Source organism: Carcharhinus amblyrhynchos, chromosome 7 (assembly GCF_965287045.1).
Source record: "Carcharhinus amblyrhynchos chromosome 7, sCarAmb.v2.hapA, whole genome shotgun sequence".
NCBI classification, from domain to species: Eukaryota; Metazoa; Chordata; class Chondrichthyes; order Carcharhiniformes; family Carcharhinidae; genus Carcharhinus; species Carcharhinus amblyrhynchos.
In genome coordinates this window covers 108,654,609-108,670,557 of record NC_137330.1, presented here as the reverse complement: position 1 = coordinate 108,670,557, position 15,949 = coordinate 108,654,609, and the positions used below count along the sequence as shown (strand labels likewise).

Here is a 15,949-nt window from a genome sequence, read left to right as displayed (position 1 = left end):
TCCAACCAGATAGACTCATTTATGCCAACACTGTTTCCTGTTAGCTAGCTAATCTTCAATCCATCCATCCACAGAGGATAGGCTAACTGGCCAGTATTTCCAAATGGAAATGATTTTTTACAAAATAAATCTATTCTGTATATTCTGAAATATCCATATAAATGTCTACCACTGAACCTCTACTGATCTATCTATCCCTTAAGCACATTTGTCAGTTCACTCCAGCCAGCTCAGTTAATCTCTGCACAATGCCAAGTCTAGGATAGCCTGCTCTTTGGTTGGCCCCAGAATATGCTGTTCCAAAAAATTATCCTGAAAACTGAAAGCATTCTATGAATTCCTCATTTATGTACCTTTACCCGTCTGAATTTTCCAAATTTATATGTAGATTAAAATTCCCCATGATTATCTCCATACCTTTCTGACAAACTGCCATTATCTCTTCTTTCATATTTTGTCCTACTATATAATTATAAATAAGGGGCCAGTATGCAGCTCCCACAAGTGACTTCTTGCCTTCATCATTTCTCATCTCAACTCAAAGTGCTTCTACATCTTGTTGGAGGCGGCAGTGGAAGCAGATTCCATAACAACGTTCAAGAGGCATCTGGATAGATACGTGAATAGGGAGGGAATAGAGGGATATGGGCCATGTAGAGGCAAAAGAATGTTAGATTAGAAAGGCACAAGCTGGGTGGGCGGAAGGGCCTGTTCCTGTGCTGAACTGTTCTTTGTAGATCCTGTTTCCTGCCCAGGGTAAGAGTACATTACCCAGGCCGTCTCCCCCATCCAACCCCTATAAAACCAGACATTTGAACATAAGAACATAAGAACATAAGAAATAGGAGCAGGAGTAGGCCATCTAGCCCTTCGAGCCTGCCCTGCCATTCAATAAGATCATGGCTGATCTGTTGTGGCTCAGTTCCACTTTCCCGCCCTCTCCCCATAACCCTTAATCCCCTCTCTTATCAAGAACCCATCAACCCGCTTCTTAAAAATATTTAGCGAGGCAGCCTCCACCACTTCAACGGGCAGAGAATTCCAGAGATTCACCACCCTTTGAGTGAAGAAGTTCCTCCTCAACTCCGTTCTAAACCGCCTCCCCTTTATCTTGAGGCTGTGCCCCCTAGTCCTACTGTCTTTTTTGAGCGGGAAGAGTCTCTCCACCTCTATCCTATCCATCCCATTCATCATCTTATACGTCTCAATGAGATCTCCCCTCATTCTTCTAAACTCTAACGAGTACAAGCCTAGTTTATTCAGCCTCTCCTCATAGCTCAATCCCCTCAACTCCGGTATCAGCCTAGTAAACCTCCTCTGCACTCCCTCCAGGGCCAAAATATCCTTGCGCAGGTGCGGCGCCCAAAACTGCACACAGTACTCCAGCTGCAGCCATGGCTAATCCACCTAACCTACAGACCTTTGGACTATGGGAGGAAACCCGTAGAGACATGGGCAGAATATGCAAACTCCACACAGACATTCACCCAAGGCCAGAATTGAACCAGGATTCCTGGTGCTTTGAGGCAGCAGTATTAACCACTGTGCCACCATCACTCTTTAATGTGTCATAATTAAATAATAAAGTTTAAAGTTTATTTATTAGTCACAGGTAAGGCTTACTTTAACACTGCAATGAAGTTACTGTGAAATTCCTTGAGTGGGGTTAATGTACATAACCATCACATCTTTAACACCCCTCCACCTTTTCATAACTTCTTGTCCTTCCCAAACGCTACATATCCCTCAATATTCAGGTCCCAATCTATGTCATCCTATAGTTTTGCCTCTGCAATGGCCATCAGATTGTACTTATTAATTTCTATTTGCATTCATCTATTTTGATTTTGAATACTATATGCATTTATTAGACTCATAGCCTTTAGTTTTGTCCTTTTATTATTTTTGTAGCAGCTAGCCATACCTGCTGATTAGATTTGTACTCTCTCTTCCTGCCTGTCACCGTCTGTTTATTATTCCACATATTTGTACCTTCCTCTATTGCCTTATCTCTGTTCTTTGGTAAACCATGCTAGGACTGATGTTTTAATGAGCTATGCGGCTCATTAAAACATCAGTCCTATGATGGTTCAGGAGTAGGCAATCCCAATGGTATAGGTTCCACTTTCCCAGTACTGGTGTCAGTATCCCACACACCAGGACCCACTTCTCCCACCCCAGTCTTTGAGCTACAATTCATTTCTCTGACTTATTTGCGCTATGCAATTTGCACATGGCTCAGGTAATAATCTAGAAATGATTATCTTTGAGGTTCTGCTTCTGCATTTGATGTCCAACTCGTCATACTGTCTATGTAAAAGCTCCTTCTTCGTCCTGTCAATGTCACTGATACCTACATGGATAATGACCACTGCATCCTCCCCCTCCCACTGCAAGTTTCTCTCCAGCTTGGAACAGATGCCTCAAATCCTGTCACTGGGCAGGCAATACAGCCGTGTTGACTCTTGCTTCTTGCTACAGACACAGTGTCCACTCCCACTAACTATACTGTCCCCTAATAAAACTACATTCTTATGTAATCCCCCATTTGAATGGCTTCCTGTACCACCGTGCCATGGTCAGTCTGCTCATCCACCCTGCAGCTCCTACTATTATCCAAACAAGCTGAGAGAACCTCAAACCTGCTAGACAATTGCAGACGTTGATGTTCCTGTCCTCTGGGTCCCCTCACTCGCCGTCACACTCTCCTGTCTCTGACCAAAGAACAAATCAGAAGACTCTATCCTTCGCACATAAATTGCCAAGGCATAGTAGGCTATGGTCCAAGTGCTGGTAAATAGTATAGATTAGTATTTGATGGTCAGCGTAGACATGGTGGCCAAAGGGCCTGTTTCTGTGCTGTATGACTCTAAGAGGTGTGACTGTTTCTTGGTACAAATTATCCAGGTGACTTTTCCCTTCCCTAATGTGTCACAGTGTCTGCAGATCAGCCTTCAGCTTAGAAATTCTTAAACTGAAGCTCCTCGGGCTGCAAACACTTACTGTAGACATGCTTTCCCTGGGTCGCAATGACTCAGCTTTTTCATTGCGCTCCATCAAATATTAAATTAACCAAAATTGTACTTTTAAAATAAAATCTTCCAGAATGTGGGAGTTGCTGGCAAGGACACCTAGAGAGGAAACAGTGGGAATGTTTCCCCTCGTGGGGAAGAACATAATTAGGGGCCGTAAATACAAGATACTCATCAATATTATCATCGCTGCACTAGTAATCCAGCGACCCAGGGTAATGCTCGGGGACCCGGGTTCAAATCCTACCATGGCAGTTGGTGAAATCTGAATTCAATAGAAAACATCTAGAATTAAGAATCTACTGATGACTATGAAACCATTGTCAGAAGAAAACATCTGTTTCATTAAAGCTCTTTAGGGAAGGAAATCTGCCATCCTTACCTGGTCTGGTCTATATGTGACTCCAGAGCCACAGCAATGTGGTTGACTCTTAAATGCCCTCAGGGATGGGCAATAAATGCTGGCCCAGCCAGTGACGTCCAGATCTCATGGATGAATTTAAAAAATTCAATTGGAAATTCAGAAGAAAATTCTTCATCTGCAGAGTGGTGAGCACATGGGTATTTGCCACCGCAGGGAGTGGTTGAAGCAAACGGTTTGGATGCATTTAAGGGGCAACTAAATATTCATACGAAGATAACAGCAGTAGATTTAGATGAATAAAGGCAGGAGTAGTTTTGAGTGGAGCATATGCACCAGTTTGCACTAAATGGATTGAATGGTCTGTTATGTGCCATATATCTTACATATGCAATCCTATATATTTGTCCTTGAGATGGTGCTGCGTCTTCAACCAGAACCATTGCTATCTGTGTGCCTCTGTACCAATCTGACTCAACTGAGTAGCTTGCTATGTCCCTTCAGAAAGCATATGAATCAACCACTATTATGCGGGACTGGGATTACTTGTGGGTCATGGAATCGCATATACACCAGACTGGGTTAAATACAGAGATCTTCCATCCCTAAAAAGAACAGCAGTTGAACATAGAATATCGGAGCAGGAGGAGGCCATTTGGCCCTTGGAGCCTGCTCCACCATTCATTACGATCATGGTTAATCAAGAAGATAGGTTTTCATTCCGTTGATCTGACAGCATCCATGGAGAGAAAGAGAGAGAGAAAAACAGAGTTAACATTTCATGCCCATGACCTTTCATCAGAAGTGACAGAATTTTGTTCAGATGAAAGATCACCAGCTGAAAGGCTAATCCTGTTTCTCTCGCCATGCTGCCAGACCCGTAAAGTATTTTCAGAATTTCATATTTACAGCGCTGACTGTAAATTTTTTTTGTAATCACGTTTTTATGATAATCTAACAGATTTGTGGTCACTTTTATTTCTTTACACTCAGATTTATTTTCACACTGGAGTTCAAATTCCCAATCTGTCAAGGTGGGTTCACACTCTTTGTAATATTAGCCCAAACTTCTGAATAACCTAAGTAATGTAAACATTATGCTGCCACCCCTGCAACACAATACAATCATTTTGTCTATTGGAAAGTCACTATTAGTTACAAATTTTGGATAAGACATGATTGCAAATCATATTGGAGTAACTAAGGAGAAACTATTCCCACCAACAGGGAGGTTGGTAATCAGAGGACACAGATAATAAGCAAAGAAAACAGCCAACACGGCACACACACACACTCTTACCTTTCGGAGAGCAGTTGTTCTGTCAGGTGCTTTACCCAATGCAAAACCTGAATAAAATAACAAGGAGCTAATCAGTTCCAACATACTAGTTTAACAAACAGGAAGCATATTAAAGAGGGGCCTAGCAGGAGGGCGTGAGGCTATAAACTGGGAAAGCTGCAAATGGGAGAAAATAGATCACAACATGAGTGTAAACATTACAAGCCTGAAGCAATGCATTGAATTGCTCCTTGCATTCATTTACCGTAACTCTGATTAAATGTGTTCTTGGGAGGTTTCCACACAAGACCTCTGATTTTCAACTGCCTTTCCCACACTCTCCAGACTCTGGTCACTGAACATAGTGCCTCACCTTCACACTCTAATGGAAAATTAAGGGCCTAATTATACCATTTTGATTCTAAGTGCTGAATCTGGGCACAATTCAGATCCGACTTGGAAATCTGCTGTCATATGCACTAAGCCTGAAAAAAAAAAATCACAAGTCTGAATTGCACTTTGGGTGGGGCTTATTGCACCTAAAATGCAGGTGCGCCGATCAAAGCTTTGAACTGCATACGCGCAACGAGAAAAAAATTTGAAAAATTGTCGCTCCAGGGCCGCAACAAATGGATAAAGTGGCCCAGGGGCAAGAAGCGGGAGCGATGGCCCCACAGACATTGCCCCACTCCCACAACATAACTGTCCCCCTTATCCACTCACCGCCCACTACCTAGACTGCCCTCCTTCCTCCCAACCGATCGCCTGCAGACTGGCAGTGGATCTCCCCCCAACCAGAGAACGATCTGGCCTCCCTCCATCACCCCCCTCCAACCCAAAGAATGATTGGGCTTTGGGCCTCCTCTCCCCCCTCTACTCTCCTGTCCCCTCCTTCCCCCACCTCCCACCCCTTCGCCCCCCCCCCACTCCTCCCACCAAGCCCCTCCCTCCCCACCACTACCACAGATTAGGTGGATTGGCCACACTAAATTGACCTTAGTGTCAGGGAGATTAACAGGTAAATGAGGGTTGTGGGAATAGGGCCTGGATGGGATTGTGGTCAGTAGAGATTTGTTGGGCTGAATGGCCTCCTTCTGTACTGCAGAGGTTCGATGATGATTCAATCAACATAACCCACACATCTTTGTAGTGTGGAGGAAGCTGGAGCACTCAGAGGAATCCCACGCAGACACAGGGGGAATGTGCAAACTCCACACAGACAGTGATCCAAGGTTGGAATCGAACCCAGGTTCCTGGTGTTTTCAGGCAGCAGTGCTAACCGCTGTGACATTGTGGCATCCATTTCACATTTCCAGGATTCGTATTATCTTGTCTTTATATATTTTTCCTCTTTCTTGTATTTAACGGCTTTGGCCATGTTCCATTTCAATTTGCTCAGCTGATTGCTGATATGTAGTAATTGGACATATTGAATATCAAGCTAACGCCCAGCTCTTTCAAATGTTTCAAAGACTGTTCATCAAACAAGCTCATTTTCCTTCCCATTCATTTCTTTTGCATTATATTTTCCTTGCTATTGTTCTGCCCACTCACATCTTGTCCAAATGTTGGCATTTTCCAAGCTGTCTGCACAGAATCCAATTATTTGGCCATGTCCTCAAAATATGGAACCATTTGACAGAAATAGTGATTTTTGTAGGATATGGAAATAATTACATTTCTTTAGTCTGAGCCCTCAATCTCTTCTCTAATTCTGGCTTACAATCCTCCAATGGCCAATTCCTAACATTCTGCCTAGCCTCTTAATATTTTTATGTCTTATGGCTTCAATTTGCTTTTCTCCCATCTCCATCAGATTACCATGCTCACTATTTTTCCCTCAGTAGCTGCACATTCCATTTTTCTAGCTTGTCCGACAACATGGGACCACATTGTCTGCTGCACTTCCTTTATGTTTACGTTGAGACTCCCATCGATTTGCCATCTCTATCAGAATGCTCAGCATGCTGGCTGAGTGGTTAGCACCACTGCCTCACAGCGCCAGGGACCCAGGTTTGATTTCCGGCTTGGGTCTCCATCTGTGTGGGTTTCCTCCCACAGATCAAAGATGTGCAGGTTAGGTGGACTGAAAATGCTAAACTGTCCCTTAGTGTCAGGGGGACTAGCTAAGGTAAATGCATGGGGTTATGGGGAAAGGCCCTGGTGGGATTGCAGTCAATGCAGACCTGATGGGCCGAATGACCTCCTTCTGTACTGAAAGGATCCTATGAATATGAAACCAGCCACAATTTGAATGCACGAGTTGGACAATAATTCTTTCAAGTTTTTGACAATTTAAAAGTGTGCAGTGGGCCTTTTCAGCTGCATTGAATGTGTGCACTATCATTGTACAAACATTAAAAATTGACTGGACTTAAAAGGTTACAAAAGAATAATTCAGCTGTGAACCAGTTCTGTTTAACTTAGTCACGCTTAAATCTCAAGGATTATGAACCGAATGACAGCCTCTCCTTGTTCCAGTAAACATGGAATCACATTGCACATCACTTTCATAAACCAAGAGGGCAATTTAGTACCAACGTTCCCATGAACGCAGCAGTGAAATTATGATTTAATTAGTGACTACTGTGTGATGGCATAAGGTAATTTTCTGATGGGTAAAGACAGCAGTGATCTAATTTAATGCCTATCTGCATAATTAAAATCCAGGAGATTACTCTGCATTTAAAGTGGATTATTTTCATCTTCACAGTAGATTAGGTTACAGTGTGTAGTTGACGTGACTTATCAGCAATGGTTAACTGCAGGACATATTAATTAATAATGGACAATTTTTAATTTTAGGCTGAAGACAATACTGATAAAAAGTACCTATTTGATTTCTGGCTTTATTCAGGCACAGAATTCCAATATGCACAACCACTTCCTGATCACATGTATTACACAATTATTAATCCAAAAAGTTGTTTCACCAGTAAACAAAATATAGTGTACTGGCATTTGAAGAAGTTATTTGGTAAAGCTACACAAATGAAACTTTCAAAGAATATTAAGGCCCGTAAGTTTAAAGTTAAAGTTTCTTTATTACTATCACAAGTAGGCTTACATTAACACTGCAATGAAGTTACCGTGAAAATCTCCTTATTGCCACACTCCAGCGCCACTTCGGGTACGCTGAGGGAGAATTTAGCACAGCCAATGCACCTAATCAGCATATCTTTTGGACTGTGGGAGGAAACTGGAGTAACCAGAGGAAACCCACACAGACACAGGGAGAATGTACAGACTCCATACACATAGTGACTCAAACCAGAGAACTGAACCCAGGTCCCCTGGTGTTGTGAGGCAGCAGTGCTAACCACTTGTCGCCATGGTATGTTCTGTCTGCATAGCGAGCAAGAAACAATACTTTTCAGTGTATACCAAAACATGTGACATCAATAAATCAAATCAAAAGTAAAATTGGGCAACTGGATTGAGATGTGGCAATGCTTTAGAATGCAGATAAAGCTGAATAATAATTTTACAAGAGTTCTGGCTTGAACCATGATCACAGGCATGCTAAAGAGAACTGGGAGCTAAATGATGCACAATGAATTTTGAGAAGAACGTTCCTGTGATGTTATAAACTGCTCTGATGGTCCTAAGCACAGTGTCCAGATGACAAATGAAAATCGTAGCATTCAAAGGAAACTCAGTTCAATTAAATTAATCAGCTTCATAACTATGAATACTTTTAATTTGCACAGACATAAGAAAGATGTATTTGGAACAGAAATTGAATTAATCCCTGATGAAATGGTCCAATATTGATCTTTTATCTATTAACAGAAGTGAAAAAATATGACAAATTTATTTAGTGACGTGTTCATTGAAAGCGATTATCAGCGAGGATAATTAAGTACTGAGCACGTTTTTTAAATCTAACCTTGTAGAGATCATCCTGGCAATATTGCTTAAGGTTTTGAGAATCCACTAAGAACAATGACACATGATCCTGGGATTTCAGGTTTTAAAGGCTGCTGTAAATTATAATTACAGGAGTCACTCCTGTATCTAAACAGTCCCACTCAGTGGCAGAGGCTAGATATATTGCGATGCTGCCTGGATTGAACTGAAGATGTGTTTGCTTGCTGGGGGATTAACTTTTAATATTGTGAAAGATTAAAAACAGAGCCAGTATCAAGCTCCCAGGCAGTCCAGTGTAATCTAGCTGACACAAGACTAACTAATCAGAGGTGACCTCACACTTCTTCAGTGCGTTTGGTAGATAAATTGTTTCGTGACTTTGATGTTATATTGCCACTTTTATGTTGATGTGTATCCAACACTCACTATTCAGCACCAGCCAGCACTCACTTAGCCCTTGTATTATTAAGTGTGACCACAAATGGGAACACCAATACTTCCCTATTCCTCTCCAAGCTGTATAATACTGTGACTATCACCATTCCTGGGGTCAAAACTGTTTTTTCTGAACTAATTCTATTACAGGAGCACCATCACCATATGGACTGTAACCGTTCAGGGATAAGGTTCCACCACACCATTTTCTCAGAGAATCAGGGGTGGGCAATTAATGTAGCTTTGTCAACCCTGCACACATCCCAAGAATGTGGAAATGAAAAGACCTGCACAGAACAGAATTAGCTTTAATTTGAAGGAAAGTTGTGGAGGACATGATCACTAAATGTATCACTTCAATTTGTTCACACATTCACTGATGTTGCAAGCAGACTTGCTCCGGAATGGCTCTCAATGAGAAGAAGGATGCATCACAAGTTGGCACAGGGCCATGAGGAGCGAGGGTCTGAGCAGCAAGAGGCAGCAGGGCTTCTGGAAGGTCAAGATCCTGGTGAACATGGACCACTGCAATAGTGGGCATTGGCCTGACCATGGGTCTATTGCACGCAGTGCTCTTACCTAGAGATGAACAAAAGGCAAAGGTGGATCATATGTCCCTGTATGTAGTTACACAAATCTGCAAATTTCTCCAGTTTGAGCTGTGGCTGTAAGTACACTAGAGTAGTGCAGGCTCCAGGTCTGCTATGAGTCAATATCTGTCCAGGTGCCCTTTAAAAGTAATGTCTGGGCTTTTGACCCCATGAGCTCACAGTAGGATGGGTGCCTTCCTGCCCTCTTCTCGCGAGATTTGCCGAGTTCCTCGCTGATGCATAATTAATGAGCTGAAAGGCAGAGATTGTGCATGTCCACCTGCCCCATTGCCCAGTCGTAATCAAACTGACTTTCACACCATTACTGGTTGGGCAGCACAGCCTCATTGCCTCATTGCGCCAGGGACCTGGGTTCGATTCTCTGCGTCTGCGTGGGTTTCCTCCGGGTGCTCCGGTTTCCTCCCAGTGTCGGAGAGACATGCTGGTTAGGTGCACTGGCCATGCTAAATTCTCCCTCAGTGTACCCGAACAGTGCCAGAGTGTGGCAATTAGGGGATATATTAACACACTGCAGTGTTAATATAAGCCTATTTGTGACACTAATAAATAAACTTTCAAACTTTAGCTTCTAAAATGGAAAGTTCTGCCCCAATACCTCCAAAGCCATTGAAACTGTGGAAATATGGCATGGAAAGGAACTGATTAGAAGATGAATAATCTAGATTTCTAGGCTGGACAGATATACCAGTGCTGAATGTGATTACCTTCAGAAGCCAATGGGCAATTTTTCATAATTCTTGCCATCTTAAATAGGTCAGGTAAAGAATCCATGATGCAGTAGATTGTGAATGGCCTGTGAAATAAATGGCCTCGACAGGAGGAATTGGCTTTCACATTCCTAACACTAAACCCATGCAAGAGCATTGAACTTTGCTCAGATCCAGCAGCTAAGTCTCATTACTTCAACGTGAAATGGAGGAAATAGAACATAGAACATTACAGCGCAGTACAGGCCCTTCGGCCCTCGATGTTGCACCGACCAGTAGAACCAATCTAATGATCCTCTAACCTAAACTATTCCAATGTTATCCATATGCCTATCCACTGACCATTTGAACGCCCTTAAAGTTGGCGAATCCACAACTGCTGCAGGCAGGGCATTCCACGACCTTATTACCCTCTGAGTAAAGAACCTACCTCTGACATCCATCCTATAATTACCACCCCTTAATTTAAAGCTATGTCCCCTCGTGTTAGCCATTGCCATCCGAGGAAAAAGGCTCTTGCTATCCACCCTATCTAATCCTCTGATCATCTTGTATGCCTCAATTAGGTCACCTCGTAACCTTCTTCTCTCCAATGAAAATAACTTCAAGTCCCTCAGCCTTTCCTCATAAGACCTTCCCACCAAACCAGGCAACATCCTGCTAAACCTCCTCTGCACCCTTTCCAATGCCGCCACATCTTTCTTATAATGCGGTGACCAGAACTGTACGCAATACTCCAAGTGCGGCCACACCAGAGTTTTGTACAGTTGCAACATGACCTCATGGCTCCGAAACTCAATCCCTCTACCAATAAAAGCTAACACACCGTACGCCTTCTTAACAACCTTATCAACCTGGGTGCCAACTTTCAGGGAGCTATGCACATGTACACCGAGATCTCTCTGCTCGTCAACACTACTAACAGTCCTTCCATTAGCCCTATATTCCGTACTCCTGTTACTCTTACCAAAGTGAATCACCTCACATTTTTCCGTATTAAACTCCATTTGCCACCTCTCGGCCCAACTCTGCAGCTTATCTATGTCCCTCTGCAAACTGTAACATCCATCCTCACTGTCTACAACTCCTCTGACTTTGGTGCCGTCAGCAAATTTACTAATTCATCCTTCTACACCTTCATCTACGTTATTTATAAAAATGACAAACAGCAGTGGCCCCAAAACAGATCCCTGAGTTATACCACTTGTAACTGAACTCCAGGTTGAATATTTCCCATCAACCACCACCCTCTGTCTTCTATCAGCTAGCCAATTCCTGAGATGGTGGTAATGTTGCTGGACTCGTAGTTCAGAGACCCAGGTGAATTCTCCAGGGACAAGTGTTCAAATCCCACCACGGCAGTTGGTGGAATTTAAATTTGATTAATAAAATGGGAATTGTAAAAATGCCGTCAGTAAAGGTGACCTAAAACCATTGCTGAATCTCCTTTAGGGAAAGGAATCTGCTGTCCTTGCCTGGTCTGGCCTACATGTGGCTCCAGATACACAGCAAAACGATTGACACTTAATTGCCCTCTGAAATGGCTGAACAAGCCACTCAGTCCAAGGGCAATTAATGATTGGTAACAAATGTTGGCCCTGCCTACAATCCCTGAAAGAATAAAATGAGATGTTTTCTTTAACCGATTTGCTGTGCCAATAACAGAACAGACTGCGAGAACAAGGCTCTGCAAACTTGAGTATTGTTCTCTGGAGTTTACGGAAACCATAAAAAGAGTAATTTATTCAGGTAAACTACTTGTTTTTCAATCATTTTCAGATTCTAGCTGTTGGAATAATCCAAATCGAATGGTGACCACTGTTGCACATATGATTACGAATAGAACCTTCCAGGCAATCAGTACAAATGGCAATATGAAGTCAGACTGCTAGTACTTGCATTGTCTGGAGATAGGGATATGCACTGAAATGAATGTTTCTGTTGTTCTGGACTCGCTTACAATGAAATGGCACAGGTTATACCTACGTGGGTATTTGGAGTATGACAGGGGTTTACAGAATATGCCACATTGCAATGGCAGGCAAAAAAAGTGGGAAACAGTCTAGAGTATGCAACTTGGGGCCCATTTCAATGGAGTACATAATCCATGACATTTTGATGTAGAATGGTGCTGCACTGAAAGATGCCACCTTTTCTCTTTATTTATTTGTGGGACATGGGAGTCGCTGGCTGGCCGGCCAGCATTTATTGCCCATCCCTACTTGCCCTTGAACTGCGTGACTTGCTAGGCCATTTCAGAGGCAGTTAAGAGCCACATGGTTGTGTTTCTGGAGTCACATGCAGGTCAGAACATTAATTGAGTTTCTGGATTAGTAGTCTATTACTCATCCCTAGTTGCCCTTGGAGGGCAGTTGAGAGTCAAACACACTGCTTGGCTCTGGAGTCATACGTAGGCCAGGCCGGGTAAGATGGCAGATTTCCTTCCCTAAAGGACATTAGTGAACCAGATGGGTCTTTCCAACAATTGACAATGGTTTCACGGCCATCAGTAGATTCTTACTTCCAGATTTTTTTTATCGAATTCAAATTCCACCATCTGCTGTGGCGGAATTTGAACCCAAGTCCCCAGAACATTAGCTGAGTTTCTGGGTTAATAGTCTAGGGATAATACCACGAGGTCACTGCCTCCCCAGATGATACCCTTTCAGATGAGATAGTAAACAAGGGCTTTTTTGTTTGATCACGCAAACTTAAAAGATCGCATTGCACTTTTTTTTGAAGGCCAGCAGTGATTCTTCCTTGTGTCCAGATCCATCATTGCACAAAACCGGTCATTCACTTGAAAGCTGTTTGTGGGACCTCACTGTGTGCTAATTAGCTGCTGCAGTTGCCGATATAACAACAATGATAACATAAGAACATAAGAAATAGGAGCAGGAGTAGGCCATCTAGCCCTTCGAGCCTGCCCCGCCATTCAGTAAGATCATGGCTGATCTGTCGTGTCTTAGTTCCACCTTCCCGCCCTCTCCCCAGAACCCTTAATCCCCTTGCCTATCAAAAACCTATCAACCCGCGTCTTAGATATGTTTAGCGAGGCAGCCTCCACCACTTCAACGGGCAGAGAATTCCAGAGATTCACCACCCTTTGAGTGAAGAAGTTCTCCCTCAACTCCGTTCTAAACCGCCCCCTCTTTATCTTGAGGCTGTGCCCTCTAGTCCTACTGTCCTTTCTGAGTGGGAAGAGCCTCTCCACTTCTATCCTATCCATCCCATTCATCATCTTAGATGTCTCAATGAGATCTCCCCTCATTCTTCTAAACTCTAACGAGTACAAGCCTAGTTTATTCAGCCTCTCCTCATAGTTCAACCCCCTCAACTCCGGTATCAGCCTAGTAAACCTCCTCTGCACTCCCTCCAAGGCCAAAATATCCTTGCATAAGTACGGCGCCCAAAACTGCACACAGTACTCCAGCTGCGGCCTCACCAGTGCCCTGTACAGTTGCAGCAAGACCTCTCTACTTTTATACTCAATCCCCCTCGCTATGAAGGCCAGCATCCCATTCGCCTTCCTGACCACCTGCTGCACCTGCAGGCTGGGTTTTTGCAACTCATGCACAAGGACCCCGAGGTCCCTCTGCACCGTAGCATGCTGCAGTTTTTCACCATGTAAGTAGTCGTCCTTCCTACCATTATTCCTACCAAAGTGGACAACTTCACACTTGCCAACATTAAATTCCATTTGCCAGTTCCTGGCCCATTCGCCCAGCCTATCTAGATCCCTCTGCAGACTTTCCACACCCTCCGCACAATTTGCCGTTCCACCAATCTTGGTGTCATCAGCAAATTTTGACACCATACACTCGGTTCCCTCCTCCAGATCATCTATATAAATGGTAAATAGCTGAGGCCCCAGCACCGACCCCTGGGGCACTCCACTAGTCACCAACCGCCAATCCAAATAGCACCCATTGACCCCCAATCCCTGCCTCCTATTTGACAGCCAATCCCCTATCCACGCTAACACCCTACCCCCAACTCCATGCGCCCTGACCTTCTGTAATAACCTCTTGTGCAGCACCTTATCAAACGCCTTCTGAAAATCAAGAAACACCACATCCACCGGCTCTCCTCTATCCACCGCCCTAGACACATCCTCATAGAACTCCAATAAATACGTCAGACACGACTTCCCCTTAACGAAACCGTGGTGCGTCTGCTCTATCAAACAATTCTCCTCAAGATGCCTCGCTATTTTCTCTTTGATCACGGATTCTAGCATTTTACCTACCACAGACGTTAAACTAACCGGCCTATAATTCCCTGCCTTTTGCCTGCCACCCTTCTTAAACAACGGCGTAACATTAGCCGTTTTCCAATCTTCCGGCACTTCCCCGGAATCCAGCGACGTTTGGAAAATAATCACCAAGGCATCCACTATCACCTCCACCATTTCTTTCAGAACCCTTGGATGCATTCCATCTGGTCCTGGGGACTTGTCCACAATCAGTCCCTCCAGTCTTTCGAGCACTGCCTCTCTAGTAACAATAATGTCATTCAGGCCCTCCACTGCTACCATCTTTCCATCGCTAACACCCGGCAAATTATTCACGTCCTCCTCCGTGAAGACCGATACAAAAAAGTTATTCAAGGCCTCAGCCATTTCCCCATCCCCTACCACTAAGTCCCCCCTCTCATCCTCTAAGATTCCAACGTTCACCCTAGCCAGCCTCTTCCTTTTTATATATTTATAAAATATTTATATATTTATGATTACACTTCTTAAAGTAACTAACTGGCTGAAAAATACTACAGCAACACCTTGCATTGAGTAGCATGTTGAACACTGGAAATATTGTACAAAGGGACACAGGAATTGGGAGCAGAAGTAGACAAATTGAGCCCTCCGAGTCTGCTCCGCCTTTCAATCAGATGATGGCTGATCTCTCCCTGGTCCCAAATCCACCTCCCCATCTGTTCTCCATATCCCCTTATCCCTTTTTTATGCACTCATTATTGTACATTTTCTTTATGCATGAGTCACCTAAATTGTTTTTTTTGCAGCGGTCAACTCAATTTGTACATTGGATGGCACAATATCATTCTTACCTCTTACCCTGATTAGTCAATATAATGTAATGGATGTGTCTAAGATTAAATTTTGTGGTTGTTTCCCCATCCAATTCAAAGCGTCTGGGCTTAGGCCACCATTTTAGTATTAGTTGGTAGTCTTTGAAATAGATCTATTTCCTTCTTGAAAACATTCAACAATTCAGATTCCACCATGCTATGGGACAGCAAGTTCCACAAATTCACCACCCATCTTGAAGCATCTCTCAGGAGCACTCTAGTGAGCACTGTTGCAAGCCTCATTCCCACATCACCCAGATTACATGCGCTGCCTACTATTCAACCTTCAGTCACATCAGCCAACCTCATTGCTCCACATTATGACATAGTTCCCCTGTCTTTGCAAGACCAGAGACAGCAGGGTCTAACGGATAGGCTACAGGCACAGCCACATGTACTCATCCCTATGGAGCAGAAGGTAATGATGAAAAAGAAACACCTTCACTTGATTTCTCACTCGCAGCTAAGGTGGCAACAAATCGTTCAGAGGGCAGCATAAAGAGAGATCTGCATTTGCGGAGATAGCCGGCATGAGGCAGCGGCCAGGCCCAGGGGAGTGTTTGGCA

At 43.6% G+C, this 15,949-nt stretch overlaps 1 protein-coding gene across 1 annotated transcript in view; it reads right to left on the bottom strand.

The window, feature by feature from the left end:
- The window catches only part of mrps5 (mitochondrial ribosomal protein S5), a 139,734-nt gene that overhangs the window by 12,891 nt on the left and 110,894 nt on the right, over positions 1–15,949 (bottom strand). Inside the window, exon 7 of the mRNA XM_080192928.1 lies at positions 4,694–4,740. Coding sequence (XP_080049054.1) covers positions 4,694–4,740 — 47 coding nt within the window. The remainder of the gene's footprint in view (positions 1–4,693; positions 4,741–15,949) is intronic.